The sequence below is a fragment of the Athene cunicularia genome (assembly GCF_003259725.1).
Source record: "Athene cunicularia isolate RWA chromosome 2 unlocalized genomic scaffold, athCun1 chr2_part1, whole genome shotgun sequence".
NCBI lineage: Eukaryota > Metazoa > Chordata > Aves > Strigiformes > Strigidae > Athene > Athene cunicularia.
Genome location: NW_020799095.1, coordinates 102,397,645 through 102,415,373, shown reverse-complemented (window position 1 = coordinate 102,415,373; position 17,729 = coordinate 102,397,645). Strand labels below are relative to the sequence as shown.

At 39.1% G+C, this 17,729-nt stretch overlaps 1 protein-coding gene across 1 annotated transcript; it reads left to right on the top strand.

Annotated features, from left to right (window-relative positions):
* Positions 1-774: 774 nt before the first annotated feature.
* Positions 775-16,845, top strand: CLUL1 (clusterin like 1). The gene is made up of 9 exons (XM_026841606.1): positions 775-907; positions 1,822-1,931; positions 3,240-3,388; positions 5,860-6,027; positions 7,904-8,348; positions 9,592-9,729; positions 12,764-12,978; positions 14,112-14,282; positions 16,124-16,845. The coding sequence occupies exons 2-8, from the start codon at positions 1,829-1,831 to the stop codon at positions 14,277-14,279; spliced, it is 1,386 nt and encodes a 461-aa protein (XP_026697407.1). The 5' UTR covers positions 775-907; positions 1,822-1,828; the 3' UTR covers positions 14,280-14,282; positions 16,124-16,845.
* Positions 16,846-17,729: the final 884 nt, after the last annotated feature.

Genomic DNA, 17,729 nt, shown 5'->3' with positions numbered 1-17,729 from the left:
CAGTTGGCTTTTATGAACTCTGAGGTAAACAAAAAAGAATGGGATGTTTTAAAACTGCTGTTACAGACCATGAACTACAGGCATCTACTTCCCCATCTCCTGTTTGACTTCAAGGGAGTATTACTGCTGAACATCACAAGGTGGGATATGATTTGCTAACAATACTCGTCCACATTTTCTATCGAGCATCTGTTAGTATTTAAATATCTCATTACAAAGTATCCAAAACTTCACGCTGGTCAGATCCCAGACATATTTCATACACATGGATTAACTGAAGAAAATCATTAAGAGGGCAAACCCCCAAATATCAGCAAGTATAATGATGTACAAAATGCCCAAGTTTGCTTATCTCATTTCAGACTCTACTCATATACCAGCCTGCATCTGGAATCCTGATTTTTATATATATATATATATTTTATTTCTGTGTTTTCAGAAGGTATATGAAGAAAGTCATTACGTAATCCAGTGGATTTTATAGCAAACTAAAACAATGCTGAAGAGATTAAATGGTGGAAGCTATTTTTAGACGAACATTGTAACAGATTCACTAAGAACATAAGCTGCAAATGCCTCCTAAGGTAAAGAGCAAGATGATGGAAAAGCCAGTAAAATGAAAGGCCTCCGACTACAGAGAAATAGCAGATCCAAATTGCATTAAATCATATGGTTCTGCCCAACGCTCCCCCTAGTGGTTTGCCCACAGAGATGAGCATGAAGTCCCATACAGCAAAACCCTCCAGCCTAATGACAAAACGTCCCGTTAATAGGATTAAGTACTTTCTCATCAGATAATTAGAACATGGCAAAATCCGTGACAGTCCCAACAATTAGATCAGAACACAACCCGACCCCTTCCTGTCGCGGGGAGCAATTTTGCAGAGGAGGTGTTTCAGTATTAATGGTAAGTATGTTGGGGTTTTTTTTACTTATCTTTGGTAATGGGTTTGTATTTCTTTGCAAAGTTAATTGATCTTTCACTATAAATGTAAAGGTACAATATGCAAGTAATTATATAAGTAAATCCAGGGTATAAATAAATTAAAATAAATTTACATACGCACTTGCAGCTGATAACTGCATCTCCAAGAAGGCTATAATGGCTAACAAGAAGGTACTTAAATACTGTGTTCACTTAATCAGATGAGAACTATAAAGTGTAGTTGCATGGATTCTAGAAAATAAACCTTTCTCCTCTAACTGCTTTTGCAAGGGGAATAAAGCAAATGGCATTTCTTTCCCTTATTTTATAGAAATTTCTTTCAATTCCTGATGTGTTTGTTTACAAAACTGATCCAATTGCCAATTTCTTGGCACACCTATTATTGCATCTGCTATATTATGTATTATACTGAAGGACAATGAAATAAATTGTATGTTTGGAGACAAGAAAGGGAACAACACACCAGAAATTTTCCTTTCTAAATTTGGAAATAATGTTTAGCATGGATGCATTTATAATATGAACTAAGAACATAGCGTGAAATCAGTAAATAGTGTGTTTCACATGGCAGAAAAGGGATAGACTGAACCACAAAAGCTTTTCATTTTAAATATATATGTCCTGATTCTCTTACACCACTGTGCAAACTCAGTGGAATTCATCTAGTTAGTCTGAATAGATAATTACAAACGAGGTCAAGCTTCTTACTCACGTGTTTTCACTAACAGTAGCATTTACATGCATATTATAGATCTCAAAAAACATAGTTAAAGTAAAAATTAATGGGAATTTGTATAATAGTAAACATTACACCTAGGCATTTGAGTATCATGAAGATACTTATATTTAACTGCACTGACCTGCTTCTTTAACAGAAAGAACATGAAGTCCTCTTGGTTATTTATAATATACGTACTATGGCTGAATGGTCACCAGTGTGCACCGACAAGGCAGGAAGAAATTAATTCCTGGGAGAACCTGAAGCGTATGTATGCTTTCCTTATTAGGGGTGTGCTGGAAGCCCCTGGGCCCAGGTCTCCAGTGTCCTGGTGCATTTTGACTTCCACATTCACTGGCGTCAAGAAGATCTGCATTCATGTGTGGAGCTTAGAAACCATTATACAGCTGACTACATGCACCCACACACACAGTGGGGAAATAAGAACAACCAGGATGAGAAAGTAAAGTGATTAAGACATAGACATGCTCTTACAAAAAAAGTATTTATAGCATTTTTATAGGTTATTTTATCCCTCATAGATCATTAGACCATAAACTGAACACAAAATTCAATTCAACAGATTCTGAATTGTTTTGTTTATTTAAATAATCTTTGAAAATGTTTATTCTACAGTTATATATTTTGCTGGAAAATATGGTTATTACAAATAAGTGAGGTAAAATTATAGAAAAAAAACAGCTATTCTGCATATATTCACCTTTAAGCATGGCTTTATTTTGTGGACAGAAAACCCAAGAGGATCAGCCATGAAATATTCCTTCTGTCTACGTTAATAATATTTCTGTAACAAACAGAAAGTTAGGGGAGGGGAAGAAAGAGGTAAAGGAAGATATTACTGACATGCTTTTGGAAGTCTCAGGTTGATGTGGCTTTTAGTTGTTTTGTATAGCTCCAGTGATATTCAGGGTATTTCTGACAAGGGAACTAACACAGATAAAGGACAGGCAATCATGCAGAGCTTCAAGGTGCAATGTGTGGGCTAAACCAGGTTTTCACCAAAACTCTATAGTCTTTGCTTCACAGGAAGTCTAGAGATTGTATTTTTATGAAAGCAGGTTGAAGGCACCTGTAAAGTATGTAAAGAGAAATGTAAAAAGAAGCTGTCACAGGCTGCTTGCAAATGAAAGATAAACACATAGGATATGTCATTAGAAAACTGATGAGTAAATCCTTGGAGATATCCAAAACCCAGGATGAGGTCCTGCGCAGCCTGCTCAAGTTGACCCTGCTTTCAGCCCAAGGATTGGAATCGACGATCTCCAGAGGTGCCTTCCGGCCTCAAGTGGTCTGGGATTCAGTGATCAGCAGTGTGTGACTGCTGAGTATATGGCTTGGGTTACACACAGCTGATCACTGGCAAAGGCTCTGGGCCAGATTATTATCTGATGCAAATTGTCTTGGCTCTGTTATTCAGCATTCACTATCTCAAGATTTGTCTCTGCAACTGTAGGGAAACATAGAGCTGTTTCATTCTGCTTCGTCATCAGTGCATGACAACTTGGGATAGTGTTAAAATCTGATTAAGTCACTGTATAATTTGGCTTTTTTTAGTATTATCTGAAGTTGGAGAGAAGTATGTAGATGAAGAGGTAAAGAAGGCTTTGACTGGTATTAAGCAGATGAAAATTATGATGGAAAGAAATGAAGATAAGCATGTAAATCTGATGAAAACTTTGAAGAAAAGCAGTGAAGAAAAGCAGGTAACTGAAGTGCATCTGGGGGGTTTTGTTTGTATTTTTGTTAACTTGTGGCTATTTTTAATCAAGGATGAGGCAGGTTGCACATGGATTTAGTCTACCTCTTGGAAGTAGTACAAGTAGTACAGTATGCCATTGTTCTTAGTCCAATAAGCAACTCAGAAGGATCCCTTGGTGTCTCCCCTTTTGTGGGAAGAATGTAAACCATATTGTATATACACTCTGAGCAGTACACATGTCTTTATATGGTCACAGGATTGATAGGAAACCTGCTTCTGCCCCTTTCACTAGCAGAAGAAAACTCACAGAGGTTCTCACTGCCTGCCTCCTGGAAGTTGGAGTTGGGCCAAGAGACATCCTTTACTAGCCTATCAAGAACCTGGATGTTCACATTTCAGAAGTTAAAACATTAGTTGATACTTGCCAATTTCTTAAGAAAGAGCTTGCCTGCTGGCAGGACCCTGGCAGACTCAGGAAAGCTTTCAGACTGTGCTTGAAATAAAGCACTGAACAAAAGCCTCATTGGTGCCACTTCCAGATTGCATGGTTCTTTTGAAAGCTAGAGGTGAAGAGTTTCTATCTTCCCTCAGAAATACAGCTTTGTAACACTGTTAATTTTTCTCTGTGGCTGAATGTCTAAGCTATTTCTAAAATGAAACTGTGTGAGCACTAGACAAAATAATCTGAGTTACCACTCATTAGCAAGTTACCTTCTCTCAGCCCATCCCAGCTGCAAGGTAAAACATGTTATCTGAAACAACCTTCCTCAAGATTTGAGGTCTCTCATTTTATTCTGCAGTTGGGATGTAACTAGCAGCAGCCCAGGCACAGTCAAGCTTACGGTGACCACCATGCGGAGATACATAAGTTCTACAGTAAAAGGAGACATTAAATGCTGGATGTGGACTCAAACATTACTTTGGAGAGATAACCTGAGTTTTGTAACATTCAGAAGACAGAGCTTCTGCAACAGCAACATGTTGAATAAAGTAGTGCACTTGCTGCTTATTTCTAGAATCCCCTGCTTCACTTAGGCAATGGGAAGCAACTTTATAAAGGTGTTTTGTGGAGAAGGTCCAGCAGTTCTGCCCTGCATGTCTTTATACACCTCAGGCCACAAGGTGTTTCCCAGCTTGCTTTGCAAACTTCAGACCTTCAGAAAAATATCAATGCCACAAATTATAATGTGTTCTAGAGAAAGAATAGGGGATCAGGGGAATTTCTAATGTCCAAATGCAATGCCTAGGCTCAGAGCCATGTGCTCAAATGATCCCGAGAAACAGACATTACTGTATATTTTTAAAAGTACAAAGATCCTAACTATTGCTTTCAATGAAGTTGAAAATTCCCTCTTGGCCCACCATCTGGTAGTTAGTTTAAACTATTCATATTAGCAAGCCAAAAAGTACCTGATAGTTTTCTAACATCTATAGGAACACCAGTATGCTCCCATGATCTGTGCTGCTGTTAACTCTTACTGGATGATTTAATTTACACATAATTTACATCCACAGTGAGAGTTCATAAAACACTGAATAAATGTATTAGATCAGAAAATAATTAAACATAGACTATGAAGTTACTGTCTCCACCAAGCACATTCTGGCAGAAGTTTTCTGTGAGCCTCTTCCCTACTGAAATAGTGCCAGAAAGGAATAAGACTGACCAATTAGAAGGTTTCTGTCATACTTAGGAACAACTTGGAACACTGTTTGGAAACCTAAACTACTAAAATACCTTGTACTTGCAGAAAGAAATCTGCTTTAGTAGGAAGTACTCTTCTGTCTTTCCATTGCCAAGTCTATTCTAAAATGTTGCTTCTGATCTGCTCAGCTTTGTGCTCTACCTGATGGAGAATGATCTAATACACAGAAGCAGCATTGTAAAATGCATCTTGTTTCCCTTCAGTATGGAAGGAGTGCCTCACACTTCCACAAGAGCAGGAAGAAACCCCCTCACTACAGACTTTTTGATCAGTATAATGCCAAACAGAGGAAATGCCAAACTTTAACATATGTCTGCATTAGAGAAAGAATCTATGTGTGTCAAGGACCTAGCCCCATGAAATATCAGTCCCTTAAAGAATAGAGCAAAGCAACAAAAAATGGCTATCTGTGGAACAGATGAATACTGCAGATATGATATGAAGAAAAAATGATACACGTTGAGCACATGACCTTGTGAGAGATTGGATGCTTCTTGCACAGGAGATCCAGGTAGATTGTAGAAGTCCGTTTGGTTTTGTAGGCTGTGCCCTCTGGGAGAATAGCATCAGAAAAATCCTCTAAGGAGAAGTTTTTCAATTTTCAGTTCCATCCATATGTGACTGCAGCTGAGAAGACAACCTACTTTAACAGTTAGGGATTAGCAAAAAAAGGAACCACAAATAGCCAAAATGAGAGATCAACACTGGGTTAAGTATTTAGAACATTAAACTGAAAATTGCTCTCAACTGAATCTTTTTTCTTACTTAGCAAGCCTTGCGACTTCTGGATGAAGTAAAGGAAAGATTAGAAGAAGAAGAAAGACAATGTCAAGTATCCTCGAAAAATTTATGGGATGAATGTAAATCTTGTTTAGAAAGTACCTGCATGAGATATTATACAACTTGCAAACATGGTTTGTCAACATTTAGAGGAAAGGTAGGAAGAAATTTTCTATCTGGGAAATACTCTTGAATTCACCTAAGAGTTCTAGAGAGAGCACTTCTTATTTTCTCAGTGGCCAGATCTGCCAGTTATATCAGGTTACTTAAAATTAATTTGATTTGGAGGGTCTGGAAATGTGAAGTTATATGGCATAGATTACATGCAATTATATTCATTGAACACTGAGCCAAAATGAGTTCGTTTGCACCCTGGTGTGACTCCATGGCCATTGATTATTCCCCTGACTCCAGTGGAGTCACTCCAGATATACAGATGTCTCTGTAGGACAAGTCCTAATGTAGGACTTGCATTAAGATAATAACCTTGTGAAAAATACCACACAGATTCTTAATGGTCCATCTGAAAATCAGCAGAATCAAAAATGTAGGCATAGTTAGGAAAATTCCATAGGGAAAAAAAATCATCTACTTACACAACATCATACTTTCCTATATTTATAATATACTCTTTAAGTAACAAAACAGCTTTAAAATGCTTAATAAGGTTTTTTAATAAAGGAAACTGTCACCAAAGGAGATTCCCCGTAATTCTACCAGAAAGAAAATATGCTTTTCTGGCTGGCACATTATTACTATGAGATTTAACCTTTTTTTTTTTTTTTTTTTGGCATATGCCTCAAGTGCTGCTTAACAACCAAAACTGCGCAATTACTGCTACTGAAATTTTAGCCACATTACTTAGCTTTCACATCCCCAGGCACTGAAATAGACAGTAACTTAAACAAGAGACAAGCTATAGAGCAAAGGTGTTTAACACTTGTGCATATGCTTTAAATTATTCATGTAAAAATGTGGAAGATATTAAATTTAAGATTATTGGTGATACTTTTGGCTTTTTAAATACTTTTCATGGATACCTCAAATTTATCTCTTGGGCTTTCAAGAGTCTGTGGATGTCAGCTTGAAATTATTGCAGTAAAAGTTATATATTGCACCGTTACTGTCTTTGACCCTCTTGATAACTTCCTCAATGAGCTATATGGTTTATTTGACGCATTCAAAGTAAGAAATGTGTTGTGACATAAATTGTTTTTAAAAAAAAGAGGACAAAGCTGTGACTGATGACACACAGACAGGAGGGTCAATACTGGCTGAGACTGTTCCTACAGTGCCATTTTACAATTCACCTTCCCTCTGAGCTGCACTAGATTGTTTTGAAAAAAAAAAAAAAGTATATGTATATCTATCTCTGTGTGTTTGGCAGGGTGCTTCTTAACCCTTACCAGTTTTCTAATGCCATGAAGTATGGCTCCACAGAACATTGCATCTTTTCAGGTGAAGGTAGTGTGTTAAAGGACAGAGCAGGGAACCAGTGGCTGAGACCCAGGCACTGGGAACTCTGTAAAGCAGAGTACACTCGACCTCTTCCATCATCAAACCATGGACTTGGAGCCACTGTTTCATTGATTTTAATGGGTTTCAGTTTGCACAAGGACATGACGATTTGGCCATTGGTGAGAGAGGGCAGAGTATTTACAGATCACAGCAAGAACAATTGCCTTCTGTTCTCTACACTGCACATAAGTACCACAGAAATGTTTCCAAGATAAAGTCCAAATTGTTTGTTGGAAGAAACCCAAATGCCAATATTAACCTTGAGCCTCCACAGATTAAAGGCCAACCGGCAACCCTTTTACTCCGGATCTGATTTGGAGCTAATAATTTAGACTGTACTTTCACTCTTCATAGTCTAGTATCTTAAATTACTTCAGAGTATATGTTGTGTTTGCAGTTATTAAAATGGCATTGTTTATATGGGTACTTGAAAGAGAAAAATTAGAGCCACTTCCCTGAGAGAAGAAAAACTGATAACTTGCCAGACAGCTGATCTATCTCCTTCTTGTGCACAGGTTGAAGATTTTTTGAGGAAAATACCTCCACTCATTTTTACTTTTCATGAGGATCAAGGAAAAGACATCCAGTTTAACGAAAGGCCTGAGAAAGAGGATACCCAGCTAGTAAAAATGGAAGGTTTATTTAGCCAACTATTATTGGACATGGGCTCAATATTTGACAAAAGTTTCATTTTTTTCAAGCAGATACAAAAAGAATTTGACCAGACTTTTCAGACGTATTTCATGTCTGATCTGGACTTGAATGAGTCCCCCAGCATGCCAGCTTTACCTGAGGACACCACCAGACATGGTGGCTCACAGAAAGGCTGGGGTATACCTAGCTTCTTACAGATAGTTTTTGATTTCAGTAAGACAGTGTTTGAAGGTGTCAGTGAGGTGATTACTGAAGTTTTTGATGAATACAGAGATAACAGAAGAGATGTGCCAGAACAAGCCAAAGGCAAGTGTTAGAAAATGAAAATCAACTGCACTGTCAATGACATCAAACTGCTTGGGATTGCTGAACTATGGTTAATGATTCAGTTTGTGGTATGTTAGTGTAAGATACTGTATGGGAGCTCTGGAGGCTTTCTTGGTTAAACGGGCATGGGTCAAGGATGGTTTTATCAGTTAAATGAAAAGGTAGAAATCACAAATCTCAGAGAAATGTCACAGGGGAACTTTACAGGTTCTACACGGCCTGATTTTCATAGCAATTCTCAAAGCACTTGTAGGAGTTCCTCAGGAGCGCTTGAATTCATGATGGATGCAGGTTTTCATAAGGCAAACTGACAGATCTGATCGCAGCATTTGTCAGGACATGATTTGTATCATATCAGTGACTTGTCACCAATTCTAAAAAATTAGAGTAATTATGTGAGATGTCAAGGCATATCCCTGCCCTTGTCACATGACATTAAGCTCAGCCAGACAGCTGCAAGCCCCTGTTCCAGGCTACTGCACCAATGCAGTCAGCCAATCAAATACAGACCAGCCATCAGGTTTTCCAGTGACCAGAAAAATTCTGGACATAACGCTGGTTTCAGGTGGTAACTCTCAGTGGAGGAAAAAACCCATGGTCATCTTTTAGAATACAAATAAGCCTTATCCTTCATATCTTACTAGTGCAAATAGAAAAACAAGCATCATTCAAACACATGCTGGTACCTGTCACAGTAAGCACATGCCATTAATTCTTGAGTGGCAGATGACATAACCATTATACAGTCATCAGGAAATATAAAGTTAAGTGATTCTTCAACACCATTTTTAAATTTTTCCTGTATCATGACCCATGTTACCTCAGAAATAAGCTTTGGTACTGTGCATCTAGCTGTACATGATTGTGAAATATCTTGACTTCTAAGGGTCAAAAAGATCTTACCAGAACTTTCATGTTACAGAAATAGTGTGTAATAATATAACCAATTGTTTGGCTATTAGTGGGGAATACAGTGCTATCCTTTATAAGGGAATATGCTATAATGGCATGAATTCCTTGAAGGAAAATGTGATTTGAATCTTCTTCTGACTTCTACTTTTCAATGTTTTATTCCTTTTTTTTTGGGGGGGGGGAGGTGCAGAGGGATTATCGCCAAATATTTTGGGTTAAGGGCAAGAAATTATATTCTAGCACTTAGAGCAGGTAACAAATGTATATCTAAGATTAATGTCAGTCTAAAAATACTGTGACTTCATTCTAGATCCTGACAGAAGTGTCATGTTCTCAAAAACTGTGTCAGGACGCCAGAGACCTCTGTGCAGGGAGCTTCGGGAGAACTCCTCTGGATGCCCACAGTTTCATGAGAGATGTCAGAAATGTCAAGACAATCTTTTGCATGGTAAATATCTATTTTCTGATTATTTCTTTTTCTGTTATTCATTGATCCCTGGTTTGTAGATTTTGAGGCTGACATTTTCTACTGAGCTGTTTCCAAATTTTTGGAATTAACATTCAGTCACTGAGTTTTTACTGGAACTACGGATAAAATCCTCATTCCAGATGATTTCAATTACCTTTCCCCACTGTCTCCACAGAGTGTCAGTATAACTCAGTCGTTAACATACCGCTGACGGTCCAAAGAGAAGTTTTACACTCCATAACAAAATACCTATATATTTTGTTAGAGTTCCCATCCTGTAGAGAAGCAAGAGGTCAGGCTGTAATCGATCCTGCCTGGGTGCAGAAGTGCTGAACAGAAAGTCAGGAGAAGCTCGAACTCCTGACACTCGTCTTTCAGACAACCAGACATCAAGTCTGGTAGCATTCAGCTCCTCACAAGGAAAGCTAGTGCTGATGAGCCTGTAATTATTCTTTGTTGAATCATGTCAGCAAACAGGGCTGACATGAAGGACAAAAAGGTAACTGCTTATCAGTACATAAGGAGATGGAAAAGCTCTGGCATGCACCCTCCACTGGCACCTGGAAAAAATTCAGACTGCATCACCTAGAACTGCTCTCAGAACTCCCACTGCAGTATAACACATCTTTATTTCCAGAATTATTTAGGTATTAAAAGCCACAGAATATGCTTAAATCCAAATGTCTTCAGAATATTCCAGTGTGGCAAATATTAACGATCCAATTTTGAAAAGAGTATCAGATCACTTCCATCTCACTAAAAATATCTTTTTGTCTACAACTGTGTATTACAGATACCAGTTTGTATCTGCAGTTATTGTACTATCAGCCTGAAGGTGACCCTTGACAGTCCTATTTAACAAAGAATAAATTTATTTTTTCCATAGTAATTTTTGTAAAGGTTTAATATAATGTTCTTCTTTAAAATCCATATCTTATTAAAGAAAAAACCAGCAATATTCAGTTCTAAATTCATGGCAGATGATACTAGTCACATGCTAATGTCTAGCTATTGTTAGATAATACTAGGCCTTAACACTCAACAGGAATAATAACATACATTACAGGCTTTCTTGTAATAATCTAGATCATAGAATAATAGAATAGATTGGGTTGGAAGGGACCTTTAAAGGTCATCTAAGTCCAACATCCCTGCAATGAGCAGGGACTTCTTCAACTAGATCAGGTTGCTCAGATCCCCATCCTGTTCCATCCCTCTGATCATTTTTGTGGCCCTCCTCTGGACCTGCTCCAATGGGTCTGTGCCTTTTGTGTGCTGAGAGTTCCAGAGCTGGACACAGTGCTCCAGGTGGGCTCTCACCAGAACAAAGTAGAGGCAGCTTCTCCTGATGCAGCCCAGTGTACGGTTGGCTTTCTGGGCTGCAAGCAGATTTCTGGCTCCTAGTCAGTTTTCTGTCCACTAATACCCCCAAGTCCTTCTCGGCAGGGTTGCTCTCAATCCACTCTTCACCCTGCCTGGATTTGTGCATGGGTTTGCCTCGGCCCACGTACAGGACCTTGCACTTAACCTTGTTGAATTTCATGAGGTTTACAAAGGCCCACCTCTCAAGCCTGTCAAGGTCCCTCTGAATGGCACCTTCCAGAGTATCAACCACACCACACAGCTTGGTGTCATCAGCAAACTTGCTGATGGGTGCACTCAATCCCACTGTGAAATCCTTCTCTCTAAATTGGAGAGATATGGAGCACCTCCCCTATGAGGACAGGCTGAGAGAGTTGGGATTGTTCAGCCTGGAGAAGAGAAGGCTCTGGGGAGACCTTATTGCAGCCTTCCAGTACTTAAAGGGGGCTACAGGAAAGATGGGGAGGGAATCTTTATCAGGGAGTGTAGGGATAGGATGAGGGGTAACAGTTTTAGACTGAAAGACGGTAGATTTAGATTAGATATAAGGAAGAAATTCTTTCCTGTGAGGGTGGTGAGGCACTGGAACAGGTTGCCCAGAGAAGCTGTGGCTGCCCCCTCCCTGGCAGTGTTCAAGGCCAGGTTGGATGGGGCTTTGAGCAGCTTGGTCTAGTGGAAGGTGTCCCTGCCCATGGCAGGGGATTGGAACTAGATGATCTTTAAGGTCCCTTCCAACCCAAACCATTCTGTGATTCTATGTTGTGGGGGACCATATCAAAGGCCTTACAGAAGTCCAGACAGATGACATCTGTAGCTCATCCCTTGCCCACTGATGCCGTCACTCCACCACAGAAGGTCCCTAGGGACTTGCCTTTGGTGAAGCCATGCTGTCTGTCTCAAATCACCTCCCTGTCCTCCATGTGCCTTAGCACAGCTCCTAGGAGGATCTGTTCCATCACCTTTCCAGGCACAGAGGTGAGGCTGACAGGGTCCCCCTTTCTACCCTTTTTTAAAATGGGTGCAATGTTTCCCTTTTCCCAGTCACTGGGGACTTCACCTGACTGCCATGATTTCTCAAATAACATGGAGAGTGGCCTGGCAACTGCATCGTCCAGCCTCAGGATTCTGCGATGCATGTCAACAGGTCCCATAGGCTTATGTATATTCAGGTTCCTCAGGTGGTCTAGGACCTGATCTTCTCTTACAGTAGGAGGGACTTTGCTCCCCCAGTCCCTGCCTTGTGCTCTATATACTTGGGATGGATTGGTAACAGAATATGAGCAATTTAAAAAAAAAAAAAAAAAGTATAAGGAGATTAGGAAGTTGATATATATAAAATCTACCAGTTCTTATTTAGCATAACAGAAAATCTATTGCCATGAAACATGATATAAACCTTAAAGTACTTGGTAAATTACTGTCATACAGCAAATGGGATAATTAATTTATTTAGTCAGTATGAGCCTAAACTAAATCTACCAATATAGGTCAGGACCAATTACTCCTTTTTTTTTAGCATTATCTAAATGCCAACTCAAGATGTGCCATCTTGCTCGAGTTTTTTACTGTTTTCTATACTTCAGATAGAAAAGACAAAATACAAGACATACTACTTTCCTATAAACTTTGTGCTGGCTGTCTTTTCTAACAGATTGCCCAAATGTTCCCGACCTGCACATAAAGTTTGATGAAGCCTTTAAACTGGTTAATCTCTCGAGGGAGCAGTATGAGCAGATTCTCCAGGTGGTTCAGCGTCATACAGAAGACACTTCCTACTTGTTGAGCAAAATGAAAGAAAGATTTGGGTGGGTGTCTGAGTTATCCAATATGACCATTGGACCAGGGAACATTTTCAATATAGTTAAGGTAAGGGTTGTCTCCCAAAGGGAGTAATTGCACAGTGCTGTCTTTGACCTATCCTTTGCTCACCCTTATGCTCTTAGGGATTGTGGATGTTTGTACATGTGTAATGTTTGGTTTTTACAACACAAAGTTCCTACTCGTCTTGAATTTTTGTATGCTTGATAATCCCTTGATGAGCTGAAACTCCAGAGATAAGAAACTATATTCCTCTAAATCCTTTTAGTCTGATGGATGGCTGACAGGCTAACCTGAATCATTGTCTGATAAGAGTAAATTGACACTAGCAGCTTTGACTGGCCTCAGATTACCTTTACAAATAAATTTCACCATACCAGTCAGTAACACATCCTTATTGGATCACTGAATATCTAGCTATATATCTATGTCTGTATCTATACACCCCAAAGCTCAAAGAAGGCAAATGTTATGCAGTTATTGCAGTGGAAGATCCATATCTTTAACAGCATCTGTCAATATTCCAATAAATACATCATGACTAACTGTATCTCACACACAAGAATATATCCAAGGTTAACTCAATCCATCTTCCTCAGTGAGGGACAAATCCTATTCTCCTTTCCAACTCAGAAATCCAATGTACTACTATTACTACAAGAACTTTATATGAAATGATTGTGCAATCGAACAAAAAAGCACAAAATCAGGAACAAGGGGACAAGCAATACTTAAGCACACTTTCCCAAATGAGTCCGAGCTATCTGCTCCAGAAAAATAAAGCTACAGAACTGCCTGGTTTAGAAAAACATATAGGAATGAGTAACTTCAATCACAGGAACTTTGTCTTGAAACTAGTGGGACGACTCACACACAAGTCTTCATTAGGAGAATAGAAGCTCTTTATAGATGTAGTTCATGGTATAAATATTAACATGCAGTTCTTTAATATGGTCTTGCAGTGCCATGTCAGCTCTTCCCACCGCCTACAATAAGTTTTGGCATAAATTCAGACACCCACTGTCTTTGCAGAAGAAAGCAATTTAAAGAAAGGAGACGAGTCTAAAATATTCCTCTATTTAATTTTCCCCAATTAAAGACAGTAGGCACAGTAGGTGTAAACAAAACTGAAAGTACACAGTAGTTTGTAGTGTTTAAAGTACTGATTTGTTCCCTTCTAGGTGGTACCTGGGGATCCCTCTGGTGAGAATGAAACAGTGGTAGATGTGAATATTCTGACTTCACCTACTTTCACCATTAAAGTTCCGCCCAATTTAGACCCAAAGAGTGCTGAATTCGTTGAACACATAGCTGGGAAAGCCCTGCAACTATATAAGCAGAATTTTTAAGTGGTAAGTTCATTCCTTCTCCTTTCATAGAGAATGCAACTCTTCATAAGAGGTGTTTACATTGCAATAAACTTTAGTTAGAACAGGATTCAGTCATGGTATATACAAGACCAACTCTTCAGAAACAATGCTCTGATTGAGACAAACACAAGTGTTACGGAAGACCAAAAACAAATGCTCAATGTTCTAGCCTGCAAAGCACAGACATTATGATATTAGAAGATTTGACTTACTTAGCTGTGAAACCCTCAATCTTTAAGTAACATCTGGGATGAGGTAATGTGATGATAAATATTCCTTCAGAAGAATTGCCTCACAACCATAGTCCAGTCTTGGCATCGGAAACCATGTCTTTGAGTTCATTAATCACGAATTAATTGGAATTACCACTATTCATTATCTTTTTTTTTATTTTCAGTGGTGTTTAAGAGCATGCTCTGTATTATTTTTTATGATAAAGGAGTGCAAAGTTAGAATCAGCACCAGCACTTGAAAGAGCTGTTTTAACATAATATTTTCCTATTAACAGCACTCTGCTCAGATTAACAGTGCTAATAGAATCTGCAGTTTGACTAATAGGAACGTGCACAGAAAAATCCTTCTCATGGGCTTCTAACCATGTTTGTAGGAAGCTCCCACAGAGGCCTCTCTCTTCCAGATGGGGAGGGAAGAACCAGTCAGAGAGCATGGGAAAACAATGCTTCATATTCTCTAACCCCACAAGGAATCTCCAGGAAAGATGGGGTAGTTTCAGGTGGTATCGCACTGGTGAGGGACTAGCCAGCTACCCAGGGAAATCCAGGGGGCTTTGGGATGTACAGCTCTGTGTTGGTGCAACTTTCATCCACGACAAGCTCCCATGGCCTCTGACTCTCACAGCTGATGCTCCCAGGGGCCAGAGCCACAAGACACACAAGACCTACAGGCAAATCACTGCAGTGTCCCCCCTCAGTCTTCTGAGGAGGCACTACATTTGGACACTGCTGCTCTTTAGGTCATGGGTGTCTGATATCCTCATCTCAGCAAATAAAGCATGACATGAATGCCCACAGAAGTCTCAGGAGGCACACAAAAAGGATTCAACATTAACAAAGTAGATGAAGAAAATAAAATTTCAGCATTTTTTATTGCCTCTATTCTTTTGGGGTCAAACTCACAGCTTTTAAGCAGATGAAAGAAAGAGATCACGTCCATCAGAGAGGCTCAGGTAGGCTGCAGAATTTAGACAGAATATAATAAGCCTCACCATAAACCCCGCTTAGGTAAATATTGGTGAAATTATGTATATATTATCTTTAAAATACAAGCATTTAAAAAAATTTATAAACGTACCAAATAAAATGCTTAGCACAGTTTCTCTACAATTTTTCTTCAAAATTCTCTGCTATTTATAAGCAGTTATTGACAATACATACTCTTTCAGATCATGCAAGACTAATCTTCAAGGCCCAACGATAACACTATCAATTTCCTTAGTCTGATTATGATTTTTAGCCTAAATCTTAGTCTGATTTTCCCGTGCAACATATCTTGTGTAGCCATTTTATACCTGAGAAAAGTAAGTGGCATTAATTTCCAAATCACAATACCATTTTATGTTCAGTTTGCACAACAGATTTAGGGTACGTGAAAGTGTGACAAAAGCAGAGTTAAAACTGTAGAAAAAAAAGAGAAAGATCTATAAGAAGGGAAAAAGAGACAGACATCTGTTTCTGTTTGGTTTTTATGTCCTGTATGTTTCTATAGCAGGGCACTGATACATTCCACATAAACTTATTTTTCTAATATCCTTTTCTCATTCCAAATACAAAATGTTTAATAATTTTAATTTTTTTTTCTCCTAGGAAAGAAGATATGTGAAATCTTTCTTCCCCAAAACCAGTATATACTCCCATAGGTGAAATACCCTTAAGTTTAACGTACAGCTAATTGTTAAATGACTACGGTTAAAACAGTTGCATATAAATAAAATTTTGTTTAGTAAATACCGTGATATATGAGCTAGTAACCAAAGACTATAGAAATCTTTTAACTCAAAACCAACTTCAAATCCATTTTAATATTAATTTATTTAAATAAAATGTTATTTATGTTGTAAATTAGGTAATCTTTAATATCCAGCTATGGCTGTTTATGTGAAGATTTAAGGAAATAATCAACTGTAAGTATCAAATAATTCCTATCACTCCAAGCACATTCTTAAGCCTTTTCAAGATGGGTCCCTACAGATGTTGCACATTCAGCTAAGGCTGAATCAACCCGATTTCCATATGCATGTAGCATATTATTTTCCAATGAAATCACTCAATTTCTTCTCCCAGTTGCTTTTGATGTTTATCATATACATTAAATTACTTTTCTGAATATGCAGTAATGAGTAAATCTTCCGCCTTTGGCATTTCTTAGTTGTAGTTCGCCTCTGGAATTAATTTTTTAATTCATGAACAAGGAAGCCTGTATCAGAAAAGATGTTTGTTTTTTCCTAAATTACACACATTAGCTTTCACTGGTATTTGCAAATTATAATAAAGGTTAAGAACTGATACATATCTCTGTTAGAAGAAAAGCTCTATGCAATTTGGTTTCATTTGCTGTGCCTGGCATTTCTAAGCATTTTTTTTTGCAGTTATATTCACCATTTCCAACTGCATCTCTGCTAAATAAATTATATTCTAAGTGTACAAACCCAGCTATATCAGATATGAGCATAAAAAAATAATTGTACCCTAATTATACCATACTTTTTCCTTTGCTTCTACACATGCAAGTATACACGTTTATACAACAAAAGGACCAGTTCATTGTTTTAACTAGAGGGAAAGATGTTTTCCTGCCTGCTGTAAGGAAATCCAGTCCTCTGTTCCATTCACCCGCCATTACACGTCTCCTAATCGCAAGAGATTAGCAGGTATAACCCTTGTAATCACACCAGGTGTCAGAAGATTGGCCTGTATCAGAGGTGACTCACACAAAATGCTTCATTTCCAAGATATACTAACAAAATATACCGAGAAGAGTCAGTTTGTTTTGACGAACGGGGAGCGCATACCTAGAAAATATTCATAGGACACCACGCTGGGAGCAGAATGAGGAAAAATCGGTGCGGTCTGAGGCACAGGCTGGGGTTAGGGGTTCGGACAGCCTCCGCCGGGGAGACCAGCGCCGTGCGGGGCCAGAGAGGGCAACTGAGGAGGATCCCCAGCGGGAGGCGAAGAAGTTGACAAGGACAGCAAAGGCACGGCCACCGCGGCCTTGCTTACGCCCCGCGGGGCAGGCGGGAGGCGGCGGCACTGCAGAGGGGCCCTGGGCCAGGGGAGGGCCACGGCCGGCCCAGGATGGAAGGGGAAGGGGAAAGAGAAGGGAGGGACGAGGCGCCGGTGGCACCGCCCCGCCCGTTCTTCAATGCTGCTTGGCGGGAAAGGGTGGGCTTTGGCGGGCTCGGAGGAGAAG